At 39.7% G+C, this 27,059-nt stretch overlaps 1 protein-coding gene across 1 annotated transcript in view; it reads right to left on the bottom strand.

Moving 5' to 3' along the window:
- Window positions 1–5,273: 5,273 nt before the first annotated feature.
- LOC118370099 (nuclear factor erythroid 2-related factor 2-like) overlaps window positions 5,274–27,059 on the bottom strand; it is a 41,659-nt gene continuing 19,873 nt past the window's right edge. The window contains exons 2-5 of the mRNA XM_052498890.1: window positions 14,180–14,446; window positions 12,882–12,977; window positions 12,550–12,771; window positions 5,274–9,010 (exon numbers count right to left, since the gene is read on the bottom strand). Coding sequence (XP_052354850.1) covers window positions 7,811–9,010; window positions 12,550–12,771; window positions 12,882–12,977; window positions 14,180–14,446 — 1,785 coding nt within the window. The 3' untranslated portion in view covers window positions 5,274–7,810. The remainder of the gene's footprint in view (window positions 9,011–12,549; window positions 12,772–12,881; window positions 12,978–14,179; window positions 14,447–27,059) is intronic.

The raw sequence follows: 27,059 nt of genomic DNA, 5'->3' as shown, positions 1-27,059 counted from the left end.
TGTTCACACTGCTATGCTTTATCTTGGCCAGGTCGCAGTTGCAAATGAGAACTTGTTCTCAACTAGCCTACCTGGTTAAATAAAGGTGAAATTAAAAAAATGTAGAAAAAAAACACACCTGGTTTCAATCCCATTCATTACCTGTTGTGTATTTCACCCTCTGTTTCCCCTCATGTCTTTGTCAGAGATTGTTTTATGTCAGTGATGTTATATGGTTGTATTGGTGCGCGACGGGTCCTCGTACCCATGTTTATTTATGTATGTACATATTAGTGTTTGGAGCTTGGGCAATTATTAAAAGACTCCATTTACACTCCGTTTGACTCTCCTGTGCCTGACTTCCCTGCCACCTATACACACGACTCTGACAATATTTGAGATTCTTCAAAGGAACCACCCTTTGCCTTGAAGACAGCTTTGCAAACTCTTGGCATTCTCTCAACCAGCTTCATCTGGAATGCTCTTTCAACCTTCTTGAAGGAGTTCCCACATATTGTAAGCACTTGTTGGTTGCTTTTCCTTCACTCTGTGTTCCAACTCATCCCAAACAATCTCAATTGGGTTGAGGTCAGGTGATTGTGTAAGCTAGGTCATCGTATGTAGCACTCCATCACTCTCCTTCTTGGTCAAATAGCCCTTACACAACCTGTAGGTGTGTTGGGTTATTGTCCTGTTGAAAAACAAATGATAGTCCCACTAAGCTCAAACCAGATGGGATGGCGTATCGCTGCAGATTTCTGTGGTAGCCTTGCTGGTCAAGTGTGCCTTGATTTCTAAATAAATCACTGATAGTGTAACCAGCAAAGCACCCCTACACCATCATATGTCCTCCACCACACATACTGAGATCATCCGTTCACCTACTCTGTGTCTCACAAAGACAAGGTGGTTGGAACCAAAAATCTCAAATTTGGATTCATCAGATCAAAGGACAGATTTCCACCGGTATAATGTCCAAGCAAGTCTCTTGTTATCCTTTAGTAGTTGTTTCTTTGCAGCAATTCGCAGGCACAGATGCTAGGATATGCATATAATTTGACCATCTGATCATTTATCACTCCAGTGTTAATCTGCAAAATTGTAATTATTCGCCTACCTCCTCATGCCTTTTGCACACATTGTATATAGACTCCCCTTTTTTTCTACTGTGTTATTGACTTGTTAATTGTTTACTCCATGTGTAACTCTGTGTTGTCTGTTCACACTGCTATGCTTTATCTTGGCCAGGTCGCAGTTGCAAATGAGAACTTGTTCTCAACTAGCCTACCTGGTTAAATAAAGGTGAAATAAAAAATAAAACATTTAAAAAAAGAAAACACTAAAGTTTCGCAGGCTAAAATCCGAGGACAATCCATCCAGATTATTTTTCTTCAGCTCCCCAATGATTACAATGGCTGGGAATGGGAATCTAAAGGGAAGTGCTCCCAGATTGCAGTTCCTATGGTTTCCACTAGATGTCATCAGTATTTAGAACGAGTTTCAGGCTTGTTTTTTGAATTTGTGATTTTTCTAAGTTCCGATGAAGGTGTGCACTTCATTATTTATCTCCGGTAATGGTCTCTGGTATTCTCCGTCTTAAATTGTATTGTTTATTTACATATTAGGGTACCTGTGGATTGATTCGGAACGTTGTTTGATATGTTTGGAAGGAGTTTATTGGTAACTTACGGGATTCATTTGTATGCATTTTTAACGCGAGTGGTTTACTGAGTCAAGTGCTCCAATGAAACTGACATTTTTGGGATATAAAGGACTTAATCGAACAAATGGACACTTTTTATGTAGCTGGGACCCTTGTGAATGCAACCAGATGAAGATCTTCAAAGGTAAGTGATTTATTTTATCGCTATTTCTGACTTTCATGATTCCTCTGCTTGTTTGGAAAATGTATGTAATGATTTTGTGTGCGGGACGCTGTCCTCAGATATTCACATGGCGTGCTTTCACTGTAAAGCCTTTTTGAAATCTGACAACGCAGCTGGATTAAAAGAAGTTAAGCTTTTAAATTATGTATGACACTTGTATTTTCATGAATGTTTAATATTACGATTTCTGTCATTTGAATTTGGCGCTCTGCAATTTCACCGGATGTTGTTGAGGTGGGACGCTAGCGTCCCAATGATCCGTAAGAAGTTAACACTTTTCTGGTTACTACATGATTCCATATGTGTTATTTCTTAGTTTTGATGTCTTCACTATTATTCTACAATAGAATAGTAAAATAGTAAAAATAAAGAAAAACCCTTGAATGAATAGGTGTTCAATAACGTTGGACTGGTAGTGTATATTGTCGGGGGCTAGGGTCAGTTTGTTATATCTGGAGTACTTCTCCTGTCCTATTCGGTGTCCTGTGTGAATCTAAGTGTGCGTTCTCTAATTCTCTCCTTCTCTCTTTCTTTCTCTCTCTCGGAGGACCTGAGCCCTAGGACCATGTCCCAGGACTACCTGACATGAGGACTCCTTGCTGTCCCCAGTCCACCTGGCCATGCTCCTGCTCCAGTTTCAACTGACCTGAGCCCTAGGACCGTGCCCCAGGACTACCTGACATGAAGGCTCCTTGCTGTCCCCAGTCCACCTGACTGTGCTGCTGCTCCAGTTTCAACTGTTCTGCCTTATTATTATTCGACCATGCTGGTCATTTATGAACATTTGAACATCTTGGTCATGTTCTGTTATAATCTCTACCCGGCACAGCCAGAAGAGGACTGGCCACCCCACATAGCCCGGTTCCTCTCTAGGTTTCTTCCTAGGTTTTGGCCTTTCTAGGGAGTTTTTCCTAGCCACCGTGCTTTTACACCTGCATTGTTTGCTGTTTGGGGTTTTAGGCTGGGTTTCTGTACAGCACTTTGAGATATCAGCTGATGTACGAAGGGCTATATAAATAAATTTGATTTGATTTGATTGATATATTGACACTATCTATTTCTAATATTGCTACTATGCAAATAGCCATTTGTCTGTACCGTTTAAACCTTCAATCCACTTAGCAAGACTTAGCAGAATATTGATATATAAAATGAATTTTGATATGTTTTAAAGTATATATATATATTTGATGTAACCTTTATTTAACTAGGCAAGTCAGTTAAGAATAAATTCTTATTTACAATGACGGCCTACCCCAGACGACACTGGGCTAATTTTGTGCTGCCACATGGGACTCCTAATCACAGAGTGATGCAGTCTGGATTTGAACCAGGTACTCCAGTGACGTGTCTTGCACTGAGATACAGTGTCTTAAACCACTGCGCTGCTCGAGAGCCTGAGCGTATGTGTGGTCGTAACATGAGTTTGTGACATACCACACAGACTCACAAAACACAAACACTTTGTTTGTAAATTATGTCTGAGTGTTGGAGTGTGCGCCTGCCTATCTGTCAATACATTTTTTTAAAAATGGGCCTAATGGTTTAAGGAATTTGAAAGTATTTATACTTTTACTTTTGATACTTAAGTACATTTTAGCAATTCCATTTACCTTTGATACTTAAGTATTGTTCTCACCAAATACTTTTAAACTTTTACTCAAGTAGTATTTTACTTGATGACTTTTACTTCAGTCATTTTCTATTAACCTCTTTCATTTTTGGAAAAATAACGTTCCCAAAGTAAACGGGATATTTTCTCAGGACCAGATGCTGGAATGTGGAATTCACAGCTTAGGATAGAAAACACTCTAAAGTTTCCAAAACCGTCATAATATTGTCTGTGAGTAGAACAGAACGGATATTGCAGCGAAAGCCTGAGAAAAATCCAATCCGGAAGTGACTCATGTTTTGAAAGCTCTGCGTTCCAATGCGTCCCTATTGCGCAGTGAATGGGCTATCAACCAGATTACTTTTTCTATGTATTCCCCAAGGTGTCTACAGCATTGTGACATAGATTTACGCCTTTATGTTGAAGAATACCCGTAAGCGGCTACATTGTGTAAGTGGTCAGCTGATGGCTCTCAGAGTGATTCTTGCGTAAAATACAGAGGTTGCTATTTTTCCCAATCGGTCCTACTGAAAAGCCAATTGTCCCGGTGGATATATTATCGAATAGATATTTGAAAAACACCTTGAGGATTGATTATAAAAAACGTTTGCCATGTTTCTGTCGATATTATGGGGCTAATTTGGAATATTTTTCGGCGTTGTCGTGACCGCTATTTCCGGTGGATTTCTCAACATAACGTGACCAACAAACGGAGGTATTTTGGTTATAAAAATAAGCTTTATGGAACAAAAGGAACATTTTCTGTCTAACTGGGAGTCTCGTGAGTGAAAACATCCGAAGCTCATCAAAGGTAAACTTATAATTTGATTGCTTTTCTGATTTTCGTGACTAAGCTTCCTGCTGCTAGCTGGACATAATGCTATGCTAGGCTATCGATAAACTTACACAAACGCTTGTCTTGCTTTGGCTGTAAAGCATGATTTCAAAATCTGAGTTGACAGGGTGATTAACAAAAGGCCAAGCTGTGTTTCACTATATTTCACTTGTGATTCATGAATATGAATATTTTCTAGTAATATTTTTTGACCGTTGCGCTATGCTAATCAGTGTAGTTGATGACAATTCTCCCGGATCCGGGCCCCCATCTACAAAAGTTCACTCAAAAAGGCAATATTTCAGAACTGGGTTTGATTTAGTTTTTGTTGATTATGAAATGTTTGTTAATATATTTAAACTTCCATTGGTTAATCTATTGCTCAGTTATCATTTGGCTCATGTAAATATTTCTGTAGTTGTCCCTTTAAATATCCTAAGGTCAACATCCTCATAGTGTTCCCATTTTTCTCATGAAAATGTTGTAGCTCGATAAAAAGATTAAACAATTTATTTATGAAATATCCAGTCTTTGCTCTTTTTTTCATTACCATGCTGATGATTTCAAGTTGTATTGGATACATTTGTTATCTGTTAAAGACATTGAATACATTTTGTATAGTATATTTACTATATTTAGATGTTTCATTTATTTCTCTGTGTAGTAAGTTCATTTAAAGTTGTGTGATTTGGTTTATGTACAAACATTTCAATGTTTAACACACAGTAACCAAACACCTGGTCTAAATGTGCATATTCATACTTTGCAGCAAACAGAAAGTTCTGCAAATTCACCACAACAGTTTGCGACAAATCGAATTTGCATGTGAAAATATGAGCTTGTCACAGATTTATGGTGAATTGGCCAAAGGTTTGCCACAACTGTTTGCCAGAACCTGTTTTTCTGTAAGGGTAATGAACCTCCACTTAGACATGAAAGGAGGAGAACAATAGAAATGGGGTGGAGATGATCTTTCAACCTTTATTTGCACAAATGTCAACAAAGCTTTACATGAAAACACCCCTGTCATTTTTATCTGTCGTATACTTCAAGAACATGGGGTAGTTACCTAGTTAGCAAGGTTGGGGTCGATTCAGAATTTAGTTACGAATTGCTCTTGAATTTCAATTAAACTCTTGAATTTGAATCAAATTTGAATTGGACATGCCTTACAGGAAGCAGAATTTGGATTGAATTAAAATGTGCAACTTAGTCTACACTTCAAATGTTTATTTTTATATTGCATATAGATGGTTACCAATACTATGTTACCAATACTACTACCATTCAAAATGTTGGGGTCACTTAGAAATGTCCTTGTTTTTGAAAGAAAAGCTATTTTTTTGTCTATTAAAATAACATAAAATTGATCAGAAATACAGTGTAGACATTGTTAATGTTGTAAATTACTATTGTAGCTGGATACGGCTGATTTTTTAATGGAATATCTACAAAGGCGTACAGAGGCCCATTATCAGCAACCATCACTCCTGTGCACGTTGTGTTAGCTAATCCAACTTTAAATTTTAAAAGGCTAACTGATCATTAGAAAACCATTTTTCAATTATGAAAACTGTTGTCCTGATTAAAGAAGCAATATAACTGGCCTTCTTTAGACTAGTTGAGTATCTGGAGCATCAGCATTTGTGGGTTTGATTACAGGCTCAAAATTTGCCAGAAACAAAGACTTTCTTCTGAAACTCGTCAGTCTATTCTTGTTCCAAGAAATGAAGGCTATTCCATGCGAGAAATTGCCAAGAAACTGAAGATCTCGTACAAAGCGGTGTACTACTCCCCTTCACAGAACAGCGCAAACTGACTCTAACCAGAATAGAAAGAGTAATGAGAGGCCCCGGTGCACAACTGAGCAAGAGGACAAGTATATTAGAGTCTCTAGTTTGAGAAACAGATGCCTCACAAGTCCTCAACTGGCAGATTCATTAAATAGTAGCTGGTGTAACTGAGTCAGGTTGTGTAGGCCTCCTTGCTCGCACATGCTTTTTCAGTTCTGTCCACACATTTTCCATGGGATTGTGGTCAGGGTTTTGTGATGGCCACTCCAATACCTTGACTTTGTTGTCCTTAAGCCATTTTGCCACAACTTTGGAAGTATGCTTAGGGTCATTGTTCATTTGGAAGGTGCATTTGCGACCAAGATTTAACTTCCTGATTGATGTCTTGAGATGTAGCTTCAATATATCCATCTAATTTTCCATCCTCACGGTTCCATCTATTTTGTGAAGTGCACCAGTCCCTCCTGCAGCAAAGTACCCCCACAACATTATGCTGCCACCCCCGTGCTCCATGGTTGGGATGGTGTTCCTCGGCTTGCAAGCCTCACCCTTTTTCCTCCAAACATGACGATGGTCAATTATGGCCAAACAGTTCTATTTTTGTTTCAGACCAGAGGACATTTCTCCAAAAAGTACAATCTTTGTCCCCATGTGCAATTGCAAACTTTAGTCTGTATTTGTAATGACGTTTTTGGAGCAGTGGCTTCTTCCTTGCTGAGTGGCCTTTCAGGTTATGTCGATATAGGACTCATTTTACTGTGGATATAGATACTTTAGCACCTGTTTCCTCAAGCATCTTCAAAAGGTCCTTTGCTGTTGTCCTGGGATTGATTTGTACTTTTCACACCAAAATACGTTCATCTCTAGGAGACAATATGCGTCTCCTTCCTGAGTGGTATGACGGCTGCGTGGCCCCATGGTGTTTATACTTGCATACTATTGTTTGTGCAGATGAACGTGGTACCTTCAGGTGTTTGGAAATTGCTCCCAAGGATGAACCAGACTTGGCTGATTTCTTTTGGTTTTCCCCTGATGTCAAGGAAAAAGGCAGCGAGTTTGAAGGTAGGCCTTGAAATATATCCACATGTACACCTCAAATTGATTCAATTTATGTAAATTATCCTATCAGAAGCTTCTAAAGCCATGACATAATTTTCTGGAATTTTCCAAGTTGTTTAAAGGCACAGTCAATTTAGAGTATGTAAACTTCTGACCCACTGGAATAGTGATACAGTGAATTATAATTTAAATAATCTGTCTGTAAACAATTTTAGGAAAAATTACCTGCGTCATTCACAAAGTAGATGTCCTAACTGACTTCCCAAAACGATAGTTTGTTAACAAGAAATTCATGGAGTGGTTGAAAAATGAGTTTTAATGATTCCAACCTAAGTGTATGTAAACTTCTGACTTCAACTGTACATACACACATGTCATCATTTCTCAATTGCAAATAGGGTAGAAATCTATTTGCATAGCTATGATTACAGGAACAAAGAAAAGCATTGCTGTACAAAATAAGGAGAGATTTCAACATTGACAATATTATTGCATTAACCAAGTGGAATTAAGTAAAATAACACTCCTGTTTCACTACTCCTTAAGCAACATATATCATTTTGATAGTCTAGCATATAACTTTGAGCATGGTAGTCTTTTAGAGTAGGTATGAACAAAAGTAATGAAAACTGTTCAATGGAAGAGACTATTTGTCTTCACTCTTGAGTGTCTTTTTAACACGAGGCACAAGGAACATGCTGCCATCGGAGGCCTGCTGGAGAGAGTAGTCACTGGGAGAGTAGGGCTTCCCCTCCTCATCTCTCAGCCGACTGAACACCTCCAGGTACAGACTCCCCAGCTGCTCCTTTATCTCCTTCAGACTGCCTTTCCTCTGGGCACTCACCCTGAGTAAGTGCGCCTTCTTCTCGCACAGTGCTTCAAGCTCCCCCTCCAGGCCTGAGATGCTCTCCATCTTGCGCTTGCGGCAGTTCTGGGCTGCCACCTTGTTCTTTCCCCGTCGGCGGATGTCTCGGATCAGGAACAGCTGGACCTCGTTAAGCTGGTGCTTGGACATGAGCTCATTGAAGTCGTCCACGGGCAGGTTGATAATGAGCTCCACAGCAAAGGGGATCCCCAGGGCCTTGGCCCGCTGTTCGTCTCTGGACAGACGGGACTGGCAGCCCGCAGAGTGTCTTCTCGACTTGTCTTTGGTGAATGGGCGCTGGTTATGGCCGTTGCCCTCTATGAGCTCACTCTTTGGGTAGGGTAGACTGTCTGCCGGAAAATGGGATACTGGACCAGTGTTGAAAGGGGAGGACTGTTGTTCCTCTCCATGGAGAGACAGTGAGAACATCTCTCTGTACTCAGACTGGTTGCTGTCCATCTCCTCCAGGTCTGAGTCGCTATATCCCATAGAACTATCGTCCTGATGGGATTTCATAGGCGAGCTGACATTGTCCATTGACAGACCGGAGTCAGAGTCAGGAAACTCTGTAGCAGTCCTGTGTCCATCTGTCAGGGAAAATTGGGGGACATGTATTTCTGACGGTTCCAGTGGTTTGTGTCTCACCTCCTTCTCCGCCTCATTGGAAGTAAAGGATAACATGGGGGAGCTTGGTTTTGTGTTTGAGTGGTCAGTGTAGAACAGCTTACAGAGGCTGTCTGTGGTGTAGGTTGTGTTGAGCTCTGGGGGTTTCAGAGTCATTTGGTTGAGGTTGTCAGGGGGAACCATCCCTTTGAAGTTGTTGATGAGTAGGACAGGTGGTGTAGTATCAATGTTTGTGACCAAGCCTGGGAGCTCAGGCAAGTAGAAGCTGTAGTTAGGGTCCTGCACCTCTAGGGGCATGCTTGTGCTGGTATAGCCATTCTGATCCAGGATATCTGACACTTGCATTTTTAAGTTCTGCTGTTGAAAATAAGAGGAAAACAAAGAATTAGAAAACAGTCAGTGACCTATATACATTGTAAAATATTTTATTGAAAGGTGAGACTGTTAATTTCATGTCTTCATTATCATAGTGAAAAACTAGTGGGCAACCCTTATAAACAATGGGTAAAATGACTATCTAAAATTGGATAGCATTGCCATTGTAGTTCAAGACTATGTACAGTCATGGCTGAAAAAGCTTTATATTTGGATACGTGCTATCCCGTGGTGGAACTATATACAGCTCCATATCAAGTATGAAAACCCTATTCAATGAAACTTGATCACAGAGTGAATTAATACAATTAATGAATGAATGACATTTTCCATGTGTCAAATCGCCAGTTGACATTCAGCCAACTTGACACAACATGGGCCAGCATCCCTGTGGAACGCTTTCAACATCTTGTAGAGTCCATGTAGTAGATATGATCGATACAGTCTCTGGATTTACGAAAACTATTTTGTTTTTCCACCATAATGTTTTGATCTTTCAAAAAGGTCATTAACCTACTGTTGAGGATGGATGAATATAATTTATAGATCGTACCTAGTAAACGTATACCTCTCCAGTTCAGTGGCACTGAACATCATTGAGCATGCAAGATCTTGCAAGTTAATTGCAGACACTCAGATTAACTTCTCTCTCTGAACTAGAGGCCATTCATTTCACATTTTAGTCAGTTGGCAGATGCTTTTATCAAATCAATTTGTATTTGTCACATGCTTCGTAAACAACAGGTGTGGACTAACAGTGAAATGCTAACTTATGGGTCCTTCCCAACAATGCAGAGATTTGTTTTTGGAGAAAAAATAGAAAAGTAAAACACGTAATAATAGATGCATTAACCTACTGTTGAGGATGGATGAATATAATTTATAGACCGTACCTAGTAAACTTATGCCTCTCCAGTTCAGTGGCACTCTCGGGTCATTTTTTAATGATTTGGTAATGGGATTTACTATGGACTTATTCCAAGTGGATGGCAGTACACTGTACTCGAAACAAATTCAATGCAAACCATGTAGAACTTAAGTTAATTTAGAGGATTTTAAGACTTCATTAAGAAGTTCATCAATGCCAAATGCTTTCCCATTTTTTGCTGTGTCAATCGCCTTCTTAACTTCTGCCAAGGACAACTCCTCATTTAGGTACGGGTTACAGTTGAAGTCGGAAGTTTACATGCACTTAGGTTGGAGTCATTAAAACTTGTTTTTCAACCACTCCACAAATTTCTTGTCAACAAACTGTCGTTTTGGCAAGTCGGTTTGAACATCTAATTTGTGCATGACACAAGTAATTTTTCCAACAAACAGATTATTTCACTTATAATTCACTGTATCACAATTCAAGTGGATCAGAAGTTTACGTACAATAAGTTGAATGTGCCTTTAAACAGCTTGGGAAATTCCAGAAAATGATGTCATGCTTTAGAAGCTTCTGATAGGCTAAACGACATCATTTCAGTCAATTGGAGGTGTAGCTGTGGATGTATTTCAAGGCCTACCTTCATACTCAGTGCCTCTGCTTGACATCATGGGAAATCAAAATAAATCAGCCAAGACCTCAGAAAAAAATTGTAGTCCTCCACAAGTCTGGTTCATCCTTGGGAGCAATTTCCAAACACCTGAAGGTACCACGTTCATCTACACAAACAATAGTACGCAAATATAAACACCATGGGACCACACAGCCGTCATACCGCTCAGGGAGGAGACGCATATTGTCTCCAAGAGATGAACATACTTTGGTGCAAAAAGTGCAAATCAATCTCAGAACAACAGCAAAGGACCCTGTGAAGATGCTTGAGGAAACAGTAAAACGAGTCCTATATCGACATAACCTGAAAGGTCACTCAATGAAGCCACTGCTCCAAAACCGCCATAAAAAAAGCCAGATTACAGTTTGCAACTGCACATGGGGACAAAGATTGTACTTTTTGGAGAAATGTCCTCTGGTCTGATGAAACAAAAATAGAAATGTTTGGCCATAATGACCATCGTCATGTTTGGAGGAAAAGGAGTGAGGCTTGCAAGCTGAGGAACACCATCCCAACCGTGAAGCACCGGGGGTGGCAGCATCATGTTCTGGGGGTGCTTTGCTGCAGGAGGGACTGGTGCACTTCACAAAATAGATGGCATCAAGAGGACGGAAAATGATGTGGATATATTGAACAACATCTCAAGACATCAGTCAGGAAGTTAAAGCTTGGTTGCAAATGGGTCTTCCAAATGAACAATGACCTCAAGCATACTTCCAAAGTTGTGGCAAAATGGCTTAAGGACAACAAAGTCAAGGTATTGGAGTGGCGATCACAAAGCCCTGACCTCAATCCTATAGAACATGTGTGGGCAGAACTGAAAAAGCATGTGCGAGCAAGGAGGCCCAGAAACCTGACTCAGTTACACCAGTTATACCCAACTAATCGTGGGAAGCTTCTGGAAGGCTACCTGGAACATTTGGCCCAAGTTAAACAATTCAAAGGCAATGCTACCAAATACTAATATAGTGTTTGTAAACTTCTGACCCACTGGGAATGTGATGAAAGAAATGAAAGCTGAAGTAAATTATTCTCTCTACTATCATTCTGGCATTTCAATACAGTATATAAGAGGGTTCTGAGTTTGACGTCGTGTTCTTTTGTTGTTGTGTTTTTCTTCCTTTATTTAACTAGGCAAGTCAGTTAAGAACAAATTCCTATTTTCAATTACGGCCTAGGAACAGTGGGTTAGCTGCCTTGTTCAGTGGCAGAATGACATATTTTTACCTTGTCAGCTCGGGGATTCGATATTAAAACCTTTCGGGTTACTAGTCCAATGCTCTAACCACTAGGCTACCTGCTGCCGCTACCTGCTGAGAACTTCAGCCCCACTGCTCTTCACTGACTTCCATTGGAATTTTCTTATGTCGTTTTGGTCCTAACTTATTTGGTTCCAGAACTGTTGAGAATTTATTGTCTGTTTCTCCTCAAGGTGTAATACCTGCCCTCTCTGATATCTCTGTTTGAATAGGCTCAGTTTTTAATCAAACACATGCTGTTTTTTCTTAAAATCCTTTCTAAAATGTTATCTTGTATTCCTATCTTTACACTGTAGAAATAAGTGCTCAGCCTTGCGGTGTACAGATCATAGGTCCCTTAACTCATCATTCCAATAAGGCTTGTTTGGCTTGTAAACGTTCCTGGACTTGAGTTCAATGAGTTCTAATGTGTGTGCTATTTCAGAACATAGAAACTCAGTTGGCTAATGTATTTTCTTGCATTTAGGCCTATGCGGGGTACGTATATTTTGTGTGATGCACAATAATACCTGTTTGAGAAAGATCATGCCAACAGAAAAGGACATAAATAAAAGAGAATTATCAGGAAGTCTACTTTTCAAATTTGTTCTAACAAAGGCGTGCTTGTGCTGTGTCCTCGCACACCCTACTGCAGCAGCCACTCGTTGTTAGGTGTCCATTACCTAGCTGAACAGGGCTTGTTGTGGCCTCATGAATTGTTCCGTTGTGCCATACCTACCTGGAGCTCAGGCAGGGAGAGCAGCTCCATCCAGGCCTGCTCCACATCCACAGGGGCTGGTTCCAGAGACGCAGGCACAGCAGTGGGAGCCTTGTGGGGGGCCAGCAGAGCAGAGAGCATGGGGTTCTGGGCCACAGGTGACTGCTGGGAGGTCAGCATATCTGGCCTACTGTTGCCAATGGAAGGGGAGGGCATGATATGTGCAGGAGGAGGATGGGGGAGCTATAATACACAGACACATACTGGAAATTAGAGGGGATGCATTGATAAGAGGAGAAACAGATTGGAATTATGTTTTCTGGTTTGTAGGTATTGGTAGTGTATTCTCTTACCTCAATGGTTTCTATGAAAGGGAATGTCTCTGCGAGAAGCTGCATGCACTCATCAAATGAAAGTGCATCCCCATCCACTCTGGAAAAAATGGTGTTCTACAAAAACAGACACACAGATATAAATTACTGGCTGTATGAGCGATATGAGCGATAAGTTATTTGAATTATTTTTTAACATAATTAACCGTTGAAATCGGGTTTTCACAATTCCTGACATTTAATCCCTTTAACATTCCCTGTTTTAGGTCAGTTAGGATCACCACTTTATTTTAAGAATGTGAAATGTCAAATATGTAATAGTAAGAGAGAATTATTTATTTCAGCTTTTATTTCTTTCATCACATTCCCAGTGGGTCAGAAGTTTACATACACTCAATTAGTATTTGGGAGCATTGCCTTTAAATTGTTTAACTTGGGTCAAACATTTTGGGTAGCCTTCCACAAGCTTCCCACAATAAGTTGGGTGAATTTCGGCCTATTCCTCCTGACAGAACTGGTGAAACTGAGTCAGATTTGTAGGCCTCCTTGCTCACACACGCTTTTTCAGTTCTGCCCACAAATGTTCTATAGGGTTGAGCAAAAGCCTCCTGCAGCAAAGCAACCCCACAACATGATGCTTCCACCCCCGTGCTTCACTGTTGAGATGATGTTCTTCGGCTTGCAAGCCTCCCCTTTTTCCTCCAAACATAACGATGGTATTACGGCCAAACAATTATTTTTTTGTTTCATCAGATCAGAAGATATTTCTCCAAAAAGTACGATCTTTGTCCCCATGTGCAGTTGCAAACCGTAGTCTTGCTTTTTTTGGTGGTTTTGGAGCAGTGGCTTCTTCCTTGCTGAGCGGCCTTTCAGGTTTTGTTGATATAAGACTCGTTTTACTGTGGATATAGATACTTTTGTATACCACCCTCAAAATAAATATTTAAAAAAACAAGACACAGAACACCTACACATGCATTTCCCTAGCATAAATTCTAATCTCGTTACTCTTTTCTATTCCAGAGGGGGACCACTCTTTTCTATTCCAGAGGGGGACCACTCTTTTCTATTCCAGAGGGGGACCACTCTTTTCTATTCCAGAGGGGGACCACTCTTTTCTATTCCAGAGGGGGACCACTCTTTTCTATTCCAGAGGGGGACCACTCTTTTCTATTCCAGAGGGGGACCACTCTTTTCTATTCCAGAGGGGGACCACTCTTTTCTATTCCAGAGGGGGACCACTCTCTGGTGAGACAGACAGACAGACAGACAGACAGACAGACAGACAGACAGACAGACAGACAGACAGACAGACAGACAGACAGACCCTGGTTTCCCTCTGTGTTGGGCAGCTCTGGTTCACTGGGTAGCAGGCAGGGCATGAACTCTCCAGTCTCCTCGTCCAGCTCCAGCTGTTCGAGCAAGGCCTTATCCTGCTCCCTCAGCAGGTGCAGCCTATTCTCCTCCTCCAGTTCCCTCTGCCTGCGCAGCTCATCCTCCTTCTGCCGCAGGCTCAGGTCAAACACCTCCCGCTCGGCACCTAGGTCAATGTCCTGCCTCCACAGGATGTCAATCAAGTTCATATCCTGGCAGGAGAACAACGACCATAGTGAGTTAAGATAGGAGGATAGCAGGACAACACTACAGCCAACACCACTGCTACTCCAACTATTCTTATCTGCTCTTTAATTATTTGTTATTCTTATTTCTTACTTTTTTGTTGTTGGTATTTTCTTAAAACTGCATTGTTGGTTAAGGGCTTGTAAGTAAGCATTTCACTGTAACGTCTACACCTGTTGAATTCGGCGCATGTGACAAATGCGATTTGATTTGAAGGCAGGGTCCTTTAAAGAACCACTTTTAATGCAGGGATCCTGAAGTATTTGACAAAGCATAATCGTATTTGACAAAGCGTATTTGACAAAGCATAAGATGGATATTGTATGCTCACCCATCACGAACAAACAGAAGGCAGACAAGTGGGATCAAAAAAGGTGTGTCAACAATACCCAGAAAGCATCTCTGTGCCACGTATTGTATCCCCTGTTCCCCTCCCTGTGGACAGCTGTCCCTTAACCCTCACCTTTAGCCATAACACAACTCAATCGGATGAGATGTGTGACGAGGATGTATGAATAATACATGCTGTTCTCCTCATTCTTAAAGCAGGACGGCTCCACACCCACGTGTACATTTCAGCAACCTTCAACACCAGCATCTAGCTAAACCACCAAATACCATCAAGATCCACTAAAGAGAGCAGAGTAAAATATGAGTATTACATGCATGAAGTAAGTTATAGACACATGTAGCACAGTTTACAAAGCCAGCATTTTTTTATGTCCTCGATCAGCCTTTGTTTCTATATGCGAGAGCAGCACACAGTGTGGCTGAAAGACGCTGCTCAACTCAATAATAATAATAATACTCTATACTCTAATACTCTAATAATACTCTATGATTGATAATTATTATTCAGCTTGAATTTCAGTCCAATCGCAAAAATGCTGCCACTGGACCAACTATAATCTGACCAATAGGAAACAAGACAAATGTGTTCGGTTTGATAAAGCTGAACCCATATAAGAACCTCTCACAGTTATTATATCATTGGTTGTTTCATACGATTTCTATTATATTCTATTGTCTACTATTTTTACATTGAATATTAAACTTTGATGATTATGACAAAGAACAGAACACCTAATATTTGGCTGGTAGACTGCCAAACATGTGTTTGGACTGTGAGGAAGTTTCATTCATAGGACTGCCACTGGAATGTTGCAGTAACCTCTCTAGGCTGTTTACCTCTACAATCATCATGCAAAATGCATTTGATGAATACACCTGCTAGCAAGGCACACATTTTTGAAGATTTGTCCCAACTCATTTATTTTCAAGATGACAGTAGGAGCCACAGACATTGTGGGGCTGTTTCCTGGACCCAGTTTAAGCATAGGACTAAAATATGAATTTTTCCATTGACAATTATGTCTGGCTTAAAAAGCTTCATCTCGGTTCTGGGTCCAAGCGGCAAAACTATCTCTGGGTATCAATGGTTCTTTTCACAAACACAGCTCATTATGTGGCCATGAAGCTGCAAGAGTGTGTGGTGTTGACTCAGTAACAAGCTAAACATCCATTACAAAAGAGTTTCAAAGGAATGCAAGGCGAGGATCAAAAGGACAGACAGTGACCTTGACTCAACCAACATCAACCCTTTGGCTCAGTAGATAATTTAACAAGAAAACTATTCTGGTAAAGTACACATTTTCCTCCCGTATCAGTTGTTTTACCCCCCATTAAACAATAAAATCGGACATTAACTTCATATTTATGGCTGGACGGCTGTTGTGATAGCGTTATTGCCACTGTATTGGGGCAGGTTTTGAATGATTATTCCCTGCTTTATGACTAGGCAGTCACACTATAGTCTTTCCACTAATGTGTAAAATCAGGGCAGCTTTAGAGGTTTTTCCCCATACAGCGTCACAGGGACTACTCTTCCAAATAAAATAAGCGACAATTCCGAATAAAATGCATGTAATAACTTGAATTGGCCAATGAGTAAATGACTGAGTATGTGTCTGTCCATTCTCAGGAGTCACGCCTCCTTTAATGGACCAATCAGCAGTTGAAACAATAACAAAGCGTTCTCCATGCCACTGTTTGGGTAAAAAGCTGATGGATGGGGCTGGAGAAATGTAATCACTCTCAAATTCAGACAGAGCTTTGGATGCAAGGACTTACCATCTATATATGATATAATCATTATAGTTGTAACTATGTTTTGAGGCAAAACAGTGTTTGTTTAAATTCATTGGCGTAAAACAAGCTTATATTTTGGGTTCTGGTGGGGTACGATAGTTAAACTAAGCTCGAGGCATTTATAAAAAAGTTATATTCTTCAAAAATCTATAGGTACATATTATACATTTTTAAGACCTAAAATGGATGTAGCAACTTCTGTTTTCCCCTTTAAAGTTACATGAGTGAATGGGTTACAGACATAAATGGAATATCAGACACTATCAGGCATTGCAACACATGGATTTAGTACTGTAGATATGTGGTAGTGGTGGAGTAGGGGCCTGAGGGCACACAGTGTGTTGTGAAATCTGTGAATGTATTGCAATGTTTTAAAATTGTATAAACTGCCTTAATTCGCTGGACCCCAGGAAGAGTAGCTGCTGCTTTGGCAGCAGCTAATGGGGATCCATTATAAATACAAATACAAATACACATCTTTCAGGTGTCACATTTTAATTCCTCACTATTTTTCAATATCCATACACGCATAATTAAACTACATGTGTATGACAATGTGAAGGAAGACATTAGCAATAACTGACACTGGGAGTTAAAATACATTTTATTATAGCTATTTGACAAAAATAACAAGAAGACATCACCGCTGTATTTAAAATATATATAGAGTACCAGTCAAAACTTTGGACACACCTACTCATTCCAGGGTTTTTATATATTTGTACTATTTTCTACATTGTTGATTAATAGTGAAAACATCAAAACTATGAAATATTCATGTAGTAACCAAAAATGTATTAAACAAATCAAAATATATTTTATATTTGAGATTCTTCAAAGTAGTCACCCTTTGCCTTGATGACAGCTTTGCACACTGTCGGCATTCTCTCAATAAGCTCCATGAGGTAGTCACCTGGAATGCATTTCAATTAACAGGTGTGCCTTGTTAAAAGTTAATTGGTGGAATATTCTTTCCTTCCTAATGTGTTTGAGCCAATCAGTTGTGTTGTGACAAGGTAGGAGTGGTATACAGAAAAGTACTTTATTTTCTAAAAGTCCATACTATGGCAAGAACAGCTCAAATATGCAAAGCGCAACGACAGTAAATCGTTACTTTAAGACATGAAGGTCAGTCAATGTGGAAAATTTCAAGAACTTTGAACGTTTCTTAAAGTGTAGTTTCAAAAACCATCAAGTGTTATGATGAAACTGTCTCTCAGGAAAGGAAGACCCAGAGTTACATCTGTTGCAGAGGATATGTTCATGTGGGCTGCACCTCAGATTGCAGCCCACATAAACACTTCACAAAGTTCAAGTAACAGACACATCTGAACATTGACAGTTCAGAGACTGTGTGAATCAGGCCTTAATGGTCAAATTACTACAAAGAAACCACTTCTAAAGGACACCAATAATAATAACAGACTTTCTTGGGCCAAGAAACACTAGCAATTGACATTATACTGGTAGAAATCTGTCCTGTGGTCTGATGAGGCCAAATGTGAGATTTTTGGTTCCAATCACTGTGTCTTTGTGAGATGCAGAGTAGGTGAACGGTTGTGTGGTTCCCACCGTGAAGCATGGAGGAGAAGGTGTGATAGTTTGGGGGTGATTTTGCTGGTAAATCAGTGATTTATTTGGAATTCAAGGCACACTTAACCAGCATGGCTACCACAGCATTCTGCAGCGATACGCCATCCCATCTGGTTTTGTTTTCAACAGGACAATGACCCAACACACCTCAAGGCTGTGTACGGGCTATTTGACAAAGAAGGAGAGTGATGGAGTGCTACATCAGATGACCTGGCCTGCACAAAACACCCGACCTCAACCCAAGTGATATGGTTTGAGATGAGTTGGACCGCAGAGTGAAGAAAAAGTAGCCAACAAGTGCTTGGCATATGTGGGAACTCCTTCAAGACTGTTGGAAAAGCATTCCTCATGAAGCTGTTTGAGAGAATGCCAATGAGTGTGTAAACCTGTCACATTGCTTGAAATACACAGTGCCTTCAGAAAGTGTTCACAGCTCTTACATTTTACACAATTTGTTATGTTATATAGTTGGATAAAAATCAATTTAATTGGTCGTTTTTTGTAAATGTCACGCCCTGACCGTAGATTGTTGTGTAGGTTTCTATTTTTAGTTTGGTCAAAGTGTGATGTGGGTGGGCATTCTATGTTGTAGGTCTAGGTTTTATTTTTCTATGTGTTTGGCCTGGTATGGTTCTCAATCAGAGGAGCTGTCTATCGTTGTCTCTGATTGAGAGCCATATTTAGGTAGCCTGTTTCCCCATTTTGTGTTGTGGGTGATTATTTTCTGGTTAGTGTTTGTGGCACCTGTCAAAACTGTTTGTTTATCATTTTGTTGTTTTTGTTTGTGTATTCATTCTTAATTAAAAGTATTATGGATATGTACCACGCTGCACTTTGGTACTCCTCTCACCAACAAAAATCGTTACACACACAATGCTCTGTAATGTCAAAGTGGGATTATAATTTTTTTTCCCTTTTAATTAATGAAAAATAAAACACCATTATATCTTGATTATATAAGTATTCAACCTCCTGAGTCAAAGCTCTGTCAATAGCTTGCTAGACAGATTTTTACAAGTCTTGCCATAGATCTTCAAGCTGATTTAGGTCAAAACTGCCACTCAGGAACATTCAATGTCGTCTTGGTAAGCAACTCCAGTGTATATTTGGCCTTGTGTTTTGGGTTATTTTGCTGCAAAAAAAGTGAAGAAAGAAGGTGAATTTGTCTCCCAGTGACTGTTTGAAAGCAGACTGAACCAGATTGACCTCTAGGATTTTGCCTGCGCTTAGCTCTATTAAATTGATATTTATCCTAAACTCCCACGTCCTTGCCAATGACAAGCATACCCATAACATGATGGAGTGATGTGTTGTGTTAGATTTGCCCCAAACATAAGGCTTTGTATTACGGACAAAAAGTTAATTTCTTGGCCACATTATTTTCCGTATTACTTTTGTGCCTTATTGCAAACAGGTTGCAAGTTTTGGAATCTTTTTATTCTGGACAAGCTTCCTTCTTTGTAATCTATTTATGTTAGTATTGTGGAGTAACTACAATGTTGTTGATTCATCCTCAGTTTTCTCCTATCAGTCATTAAACTCAAAATGTTTAAAATCACCATTGGCCTCATGGTAAAATCCCTGAGCGGTTTCCTTCCTCTCCGGCAAACGAGTTAGGAAGGACGCCTGCATCTTTGTAGCGACTGAGTGTATTGATACACCATCCAAAGTGTAATTGATAACTTCAGCATGCTCAAAGGGAAACGCTTTCTTAAATTTTTACCCATCTACCAAATGGTTCCCTTCTTTGCAAGGCATGGGAAAACCTCCCTGGTCTTTGTGGTTGAATCTCTGCTTGAAATTCAATACTAGACTGAGGGACATAACATAATTGTGTGTGTGTGGTGCAGAGATCGGGTAGTCATTCAAAAAGCATGTTAACCGCTATTATTGCACACAGAGTGAGTCCATGCAACTTATTATGACACTTATTAAGCACTTTTTTCTATAAGGTGAATGCACCAATTTGTAAGTCGCTCTGGATAAGAGCGTCTGCTAAATGACTTAAATGTTAAATGTTAAATGTTATTTAGGTTTGCAATAACAAAAGGGTTTAAATACTTGACTCAAGACATTACATCTTTCCAGATTTTTATTGATTTGCAAAATAATCAAAATACAAAAATTCCACTTTGACATTATGGGGTATTGTGTGTAGATCAGTGACACAAAATCTGAATGTAATCTATTTTAAATTCAGGGTGAACCACAACAAAATGTGGAAAAAGTAAATTGGTGTGAATACCTTCTGAAGGCACTGTAGTATGATGCACTCACTGTATATAGACTTTTTGTTTTCTTTTGTTCTACTGTTTTATTGACTGTATGTTTTGTTTATTCCATGTGTAACTCTGTGTTGTATGTGTCGAATTGCTACGCTTTATCTTGGCCAGGTCGCAGTTGCAAATGAGAACTTGTTCTCAACTAGCCTACCTGGTTAAATAAAGGTGAAATCAAAATAAATAAAAAGTATCGTGCCAAAATGTAATCTCCAGTTTAATATGTACTCTGTTGCAGTGACGGTCTGGCCCTCTGAAAACTACTTAGAACCACACCACCTTTCACCACCTGGGAAAAGATTACAGCAGAGAGGGTGATGTAACTGCATGTGCACTTTGCTGTTTAGCGTGTGGATTGTGCAGATAACATGGCAGCATGACAATCCCACAACACAATAGAATGCATTTGCATGTGTCTAAACGCCTTGAAATACAATGTCTTGTGGTGTCAGTTGACTAGGTCAACAGTATGAAAGGAAAACTAATGTGAGAGTTGGGTGAGACTCACCTGGCCCTGTGAGCATGACAAAAGTAAGGTAAAGGCTCATTTGTCAATCTTATCTCAGTCGACTACACAATACAGCTTTCATTTCAGGCCCACGCACACCCGTTTATCAACTAACAAAAGGAAGGGAGAGGTGAACACAGCTACAGGTAGAGTTATATTAGCAGGACTTACAATCAGCCAGCATTGGAACCTGATAAAGCAGCCTGATTAGAGGCCAATCTCAGGCTGATCTTTATTTTAATGTTTAAAATGTTATCCTTATTTTACCAGGTTAGTCTCATTGAGATTAAACATCTCTGACCTGGCCAAAATAGCAACACACAAAATGTCATGCAAAAACACATTTACAACATAAAACATAAAGTACTAATGATTAAAAACATAAATGTACACATTGAGCAGGCAAAATCTTGCAAGTTATTAATTGCAGACACTCAGATCCACTTTTCTCTCTAAACCAAAGGCCATTCATTTCACGTTTTAGTCAGTTGGCAGATGCTCTTAGCACATCAATTTGCATTTGTCACATGCTTCGTAAACAACAGGTGTGAACTAACAGTGAAATGCTAACTTATGGGTCCTTCCCAAGAATGCAGAGAATTCTTTTGTTGTTGAAAAAAATGGAAAAGTAAAACACGTAATAATAGATGCATTAACCTACTGTTGAGGATGGATGACTATAATTTATCGACTGTACCTAGTAAACTTATGCCTCCCCAGTTCAGTGGCACTCTGGTCATTTTTTAATGATTTGGTAATGGGATTTACTATGGATTTATACCAAGTGGATGGCAGTATACGGTACGGTACTCTAAACAAATTCCGAGCAAACCATGTAGAACTTCAGTTAATCTAGAGTATTTTAATGCTGGTAAATCAGGGTTTCATTTGGAATTCAAAACATACTTAACCAGCATGGCTACCACAGCATTCTGCAGCAATACGCCATTCAATCTGGTTTGCGCTTAGTGGGACTATCATTTGTTTTTCAACAGGACAATGACCCAACACACCTCAAGGCTGTGTAAGGGCTATTTGACCAAGAAGGAAAGTGATGGAGTGCTGTATCAGATGACCTGGCCTGCACAACCACCCAACCTCAACCCAAGTGTGATGGTTTGGGATGAGTTGGACCGCAGAGTGAAGGAAAAGTAGCCAAGTGTTCGGGATATGTGGGAACTCCTTCAAGACTGTTGGAAAAGCATTCCTCATGAAGCTGTTTGAGAGAATAACAATGAGTGTGTAAACCTGTCACATTGCTTGAAATACACAGTGCCTTCAGAAAGTATTCACAGCTCCTTACTTTTAACACATTTTGTTATGTTACAAAGTTGGATTCAAATGAATTTAATTGGTCGTTTTTTGTAAATGATCCACACACACACAATACTCTAATGTCAAAGTGGGATTTTTTTTTATTCCCTTTTAATTAATGAAAAATAAAACACCATTATATCTTGATTAGATAAGTATTCACCCCCTAAGTCAAAGCTCTGTCAATAGCTTTCTAGACAGATTTTTACAAGTCTTGACATAGATCTTCAAGCCGATTTAGGTCAAAACTGTAACTCTGCCACTCAGGAACATTCAATGTCGTCTTGGTAAGCAACTCCAGTGTATATTTGGCCTTGTGTTTAGGGTTATTTTGCTGCAAAAAAAATGTGAATTTGTCTCCCAGTGACTGTTTGAAAGCAGACTGAACCAGATTTACCTCTAGGATTTTGCCTGCACTTAGCTCTATTAAATTGATATTTATCCTAAACTCCCACGTCCTTGGCAATGACAAGCATACCCATAACATGATGGAGCCAACAACATGCTTGAAAATATGGAGAGTGGTACTCAGTGACGTGTTGTGTTAGATTTGCCCCAAACATAAGGCTTTGTATTCCGGACAAAAAGTTCATTTCTTGGCCACATTATTTTCTGTATTACTTTAGTGCCTTATTGCAAACAGGTTGCACGTTTTGGAATATTTTTTATTCTGGACAAGCTTCCTTCTTTGTAATCTATTTATGTTAGTATTGTGGAGTAACTACAATGTTGTTGATTCATCCTCAGTTTTCTCCTATCAGTCATTAAACTCAAACTGTTTTAAAAGCACCATTGGCCTCATGGTAAAATCCCTCAGCGGTTTCCTTCCTCTCCGGCAAACGAGTTAGGAAGGACGCTTGCATCTTTGTAGCGACTGAGTGTATTGATACGCCATCCAAAGCGTAATCGATAACTTCAGCATGCTCAAAGGGAAACGCTTTCTTAAATTTTTACCCATCTACCAAATGGTTCACTTCTTTGCAAGGCATGGGAAAACCTCCCTGGTCTTTGTGGTTGAATCTCTGCTTGAAATTCAATACTAGACTGAGGGTCAACAAGCATGTTAAACCCTTTTGTTATTGCAAACCTAAATACGTTCAGGAGTAGAAAAAAGTGCTTAATAAGTGTCATAATAAGTTGCATGGACTCACTCTGTGTGCAATAATAGCGGTTAAATACTTGACTCAAGACATTACATCTTTTCAGATTTTTATTAATTTGCAAAATAATCAAAATACAAAAAATCCACTTTGACATTATGGGGTATTGTGTGTAGATCAGTGACACAAAATCTGAATGTAATCTATTTTAAATTCAGGGTGAACCACAACAAAATGTGGAAAAAGTAAATTGGTGTGAATACCTTCTGAAGGCACTGTAGTATGATGCACTCACTGTATATAGACTTTTTGTTTTCTTTTGTTCTACTGTTTTATTGACTGTATGTTTTGTTTATTCCATGTGTAACTCTGTGTTGTATGTGTCGAATTGCTACGCTTTATCTTGGCCAGGTCGCAGTTGCAAATGAGAACTTGTTCTCAACTAGCCTACCTGGTTAAATAAAGGTGAAATCAAAATAAATAAAAAGTATTGTGCCAAAATGTAATTGAAACTCTGTCTCCAGTTTAATATGTACTCTGTTGCAGTGACGGTCTGGCCCTCTGAAAACTACTTAGAACCACACCACCTTTCACCACCTGGGAAAAGATTACAGCAGAGAGGGTGATGTAACTGCATGTGCACTTTCCTGTTTAGCGTGTGGATTTTCCCAGGTGGTGAAAGGTGGTGTGGTTCTAAGTAGTTTTCAGAGAGCCAGACCGTCACTGCAACAGAGTACATATTATACTGGAGACAGAGTTTCAATTACATTTTGGCACAATACTACAGTGCATTCAGAAGGTATTCACACCAATTTACTTTCTCCACAGATTGTTGTGTTACACCCTGAATTTAAAATGGATTACATTCCGATTTTGTGTCACTGATCTACACACAATACACCATAATGTCAAAGTGAAATTTTTGTCTTTTGATTATTTTGCACATGAATAAACATTTGAAAATATGTAATGTCTTGAGTCAAGTATTTAAACCCTTTTGTTATGGCAAACCTAAATACATTCAGGAGTTTAAAAAAAGGTGCTTAATAAGTGTCATAATAAGTTGCATGGACTCACTCTGTGTGCAATAATAGCGGTTAACATGCTTTTTGAATGACTACCCCGATCTCTGCACCACACACACACAATTATGTTATGTCTCTCAGTTGAGAAGTCAATTTCAAGCAGAGATTCAACCACAAAGACCAGGGATGTTTTCCCATGCCTTGCAAAGAAGGGAACCATTTGGTAGATGGGTAAAAATAAAAGAAAGCGTTTCCCTTTGAGCATGCTGAAGTTAACAATTACGCTTTGGATGGCGTATCAATACACTCAGTCACTACAAAGATGCAAGCGTCCTTCCTAACTCGTTTGCCAGAGAGGAAGGAAACTGCTCAGGGATTTTACCATGAGGCCAATGGCGATTTTAAAACAGTTCAATTTTAATGGCTGTGATAGAAGAAAACTGAGGATGAATCAACAACATTGTAGTTACTCCACAATACTAACCCGAATTGATTACAAAGAAGGAAGCTTGTCCAGAATAAAAAATATTCCAAAACTTGCAACCTGTTTGCAATAAGGCACTAAAGTAATACGGTAAATACTGTGGCAAAGAAATTACCTTTTTTTTGTCCGGAATATATGTTGTGTTAGATTTGCCCCAAACATAACGTTTGGGGCAAATCTAACACAACACATCACTAAGTACCACTCTCCGTATTTTCAAGCATGGTGTTGGCTCCATCATGTTATGGGTATGCTTGTCATCGGCAAGGACATGGGAGATATTTAAGATGAATATAAACTCAATAGAGCTAAGTACAGGCAAAATCCTAGAGGTAAATCTGGTTCAGTCTGCTTTCAACTGGGAGACAAATTCACCTTTTTTTGCAGCAAAATAACCCAAAACACAAGGCCAAATATACACTGGAGTTGCTTACCAAGACGACATTGAATGTTCCTGAGTGGCAGAGTTACAGTTTTGACCTAAATCGGCATGAAGATCCATGGCAAGACTTGTAAAAATCTGTCTAGCAAGCTATTGACAGAGCTTTGACTTAGGGGGTTGAATACTTATCTAATCAAGATATAATTGTGTTTTATTTTTCATTAATTAAAAGGAAATCATATATTTTTTTCCCACTTTGACATTAGAGTATTGTGTGTGTGTTGAATAGCGTGTGGATTGTGCAGATAACATGGCAGCATGACAATCCCACAACACAATGGAATGCATTTTCACGTGTCTAAACGCCTTGAAATACAATGTCTTGTGGTGTCAGTTGACACGGTCAACAGTATGAAAGGAAAACTAATGTGAGAGTTGGGTGAGACTCACCTGGCCCTGTGAGCATGACAAAAGTAAGGTAAAGGCTCATTTGTCAATCTTATCTCAAATTACTACACAATATAGCTTTCACTTTAGGCCCACGCAAACCCGTTTATCAACTAACAAAAGAAAGTGAGAGGTGAACACAGCTACATGCATGGTTATATTAGCAGGCCTATCAATCAGCCAGCATTGGAACCTGATAAAGCAGCCTGATTAGAGGCCAATCTCAGGATGATCTTTATTTTATTGTTTAAAATGTTAACTTTATTTTACCAGGTTAGTCTCATTGAGATTAAAAATCTCTGACCTGTCCAAAATAGCAGCACAAAATGTCATGCAAAAACACATTTACAACATAAAACACAAAGTACTACAGTTTAAAAACATACATTTACACATTGAGCATGCAATATCTTGCATGTTAATTGCAGACACTCAGATCCACATCTCTTTCTATACTAGAGGCCATTCATTTCACGTTTTAGTCAGTTGGCAGATGCTCTTGTAAAATCAATTTGTATTTGTCACATGCTTCGTAAACAACAAGTGTGGACTAACAGTGAAACGCTTACTTATGGGTCCTTCCCAACAATGCAGAGAAACATTTTTTTGAGAAAAAATGGAAAAGTAAAACATGTAATAATAGATGCAGAATGAGTAACAATGAGTTGGCTATATTAAAATCGGTACAGATACCGAGTCCCTCCTTCACTGCAGCCGAGGTGAGTAAGACATTTAAACGTGTTGACCCTCACAAGGCTGCAGGCCCAGACGGCATCCCCAGCCGCGCCCTCAGAGCATGCGCAGACCAGCTGGCCGGTGTGTTTACGGACATATTCAATCAATCCCTATACCAGTCTGCTGTTCCCACATGCTTCAAGAGGGCCACCATTGTTCCTGTTCCCAAGAAAGCTAAGCTAAACGACTTCCGCAACATGAAGTGCTTTGAGAGACTAGTCAAGGACCATATCACCTCCACCCTACCTGACACCCTAGACCCACTCCAATTTGCTTACCGCCCAAATAGGTCCACAGACTATGCAATCTCAACCACACTGCACACTGCCCTAACCCACCTGGACAAGAGGAATACCTATGTGAGAATGCTGTTCATCGACTACAGCACGCCTCCAACTCAATCATCAAGTTTGCGGACGACACAACAGTGGTAGGCTTGATTACCAACAACGACGAGACGGCCTACAGGGAGGAGGTGAGGGCCCTCGGAGTGTGGTGTCAGGAAAATAACCTCACACTCAACGTCAACAAAACTAAGGAGATGATTGTGGACTTCAGGAAACA

The sequence above is a fragment of the Oncorhynchus keta genome, chromosome 37 (assembly GCF_023373465.1).
Source record: "Oncorhynchus keta strain PuntledgeMale-10-30-2019 chromosome 37, Oket_V2, whole genome shotgun sequence".
In the NCBI taxonomy this organism is placed as follows: Eukaryota; Metazoa; Chordata; class Actinopteri; order Salmoniformes; family Salmonidae; genus Oncorhynchus; species Oncorhynchus keta.
Note: the sequence above shows the minus strand (reverse complement) of the source record. Positions and strands in the feature narration are given on the sequence as shown.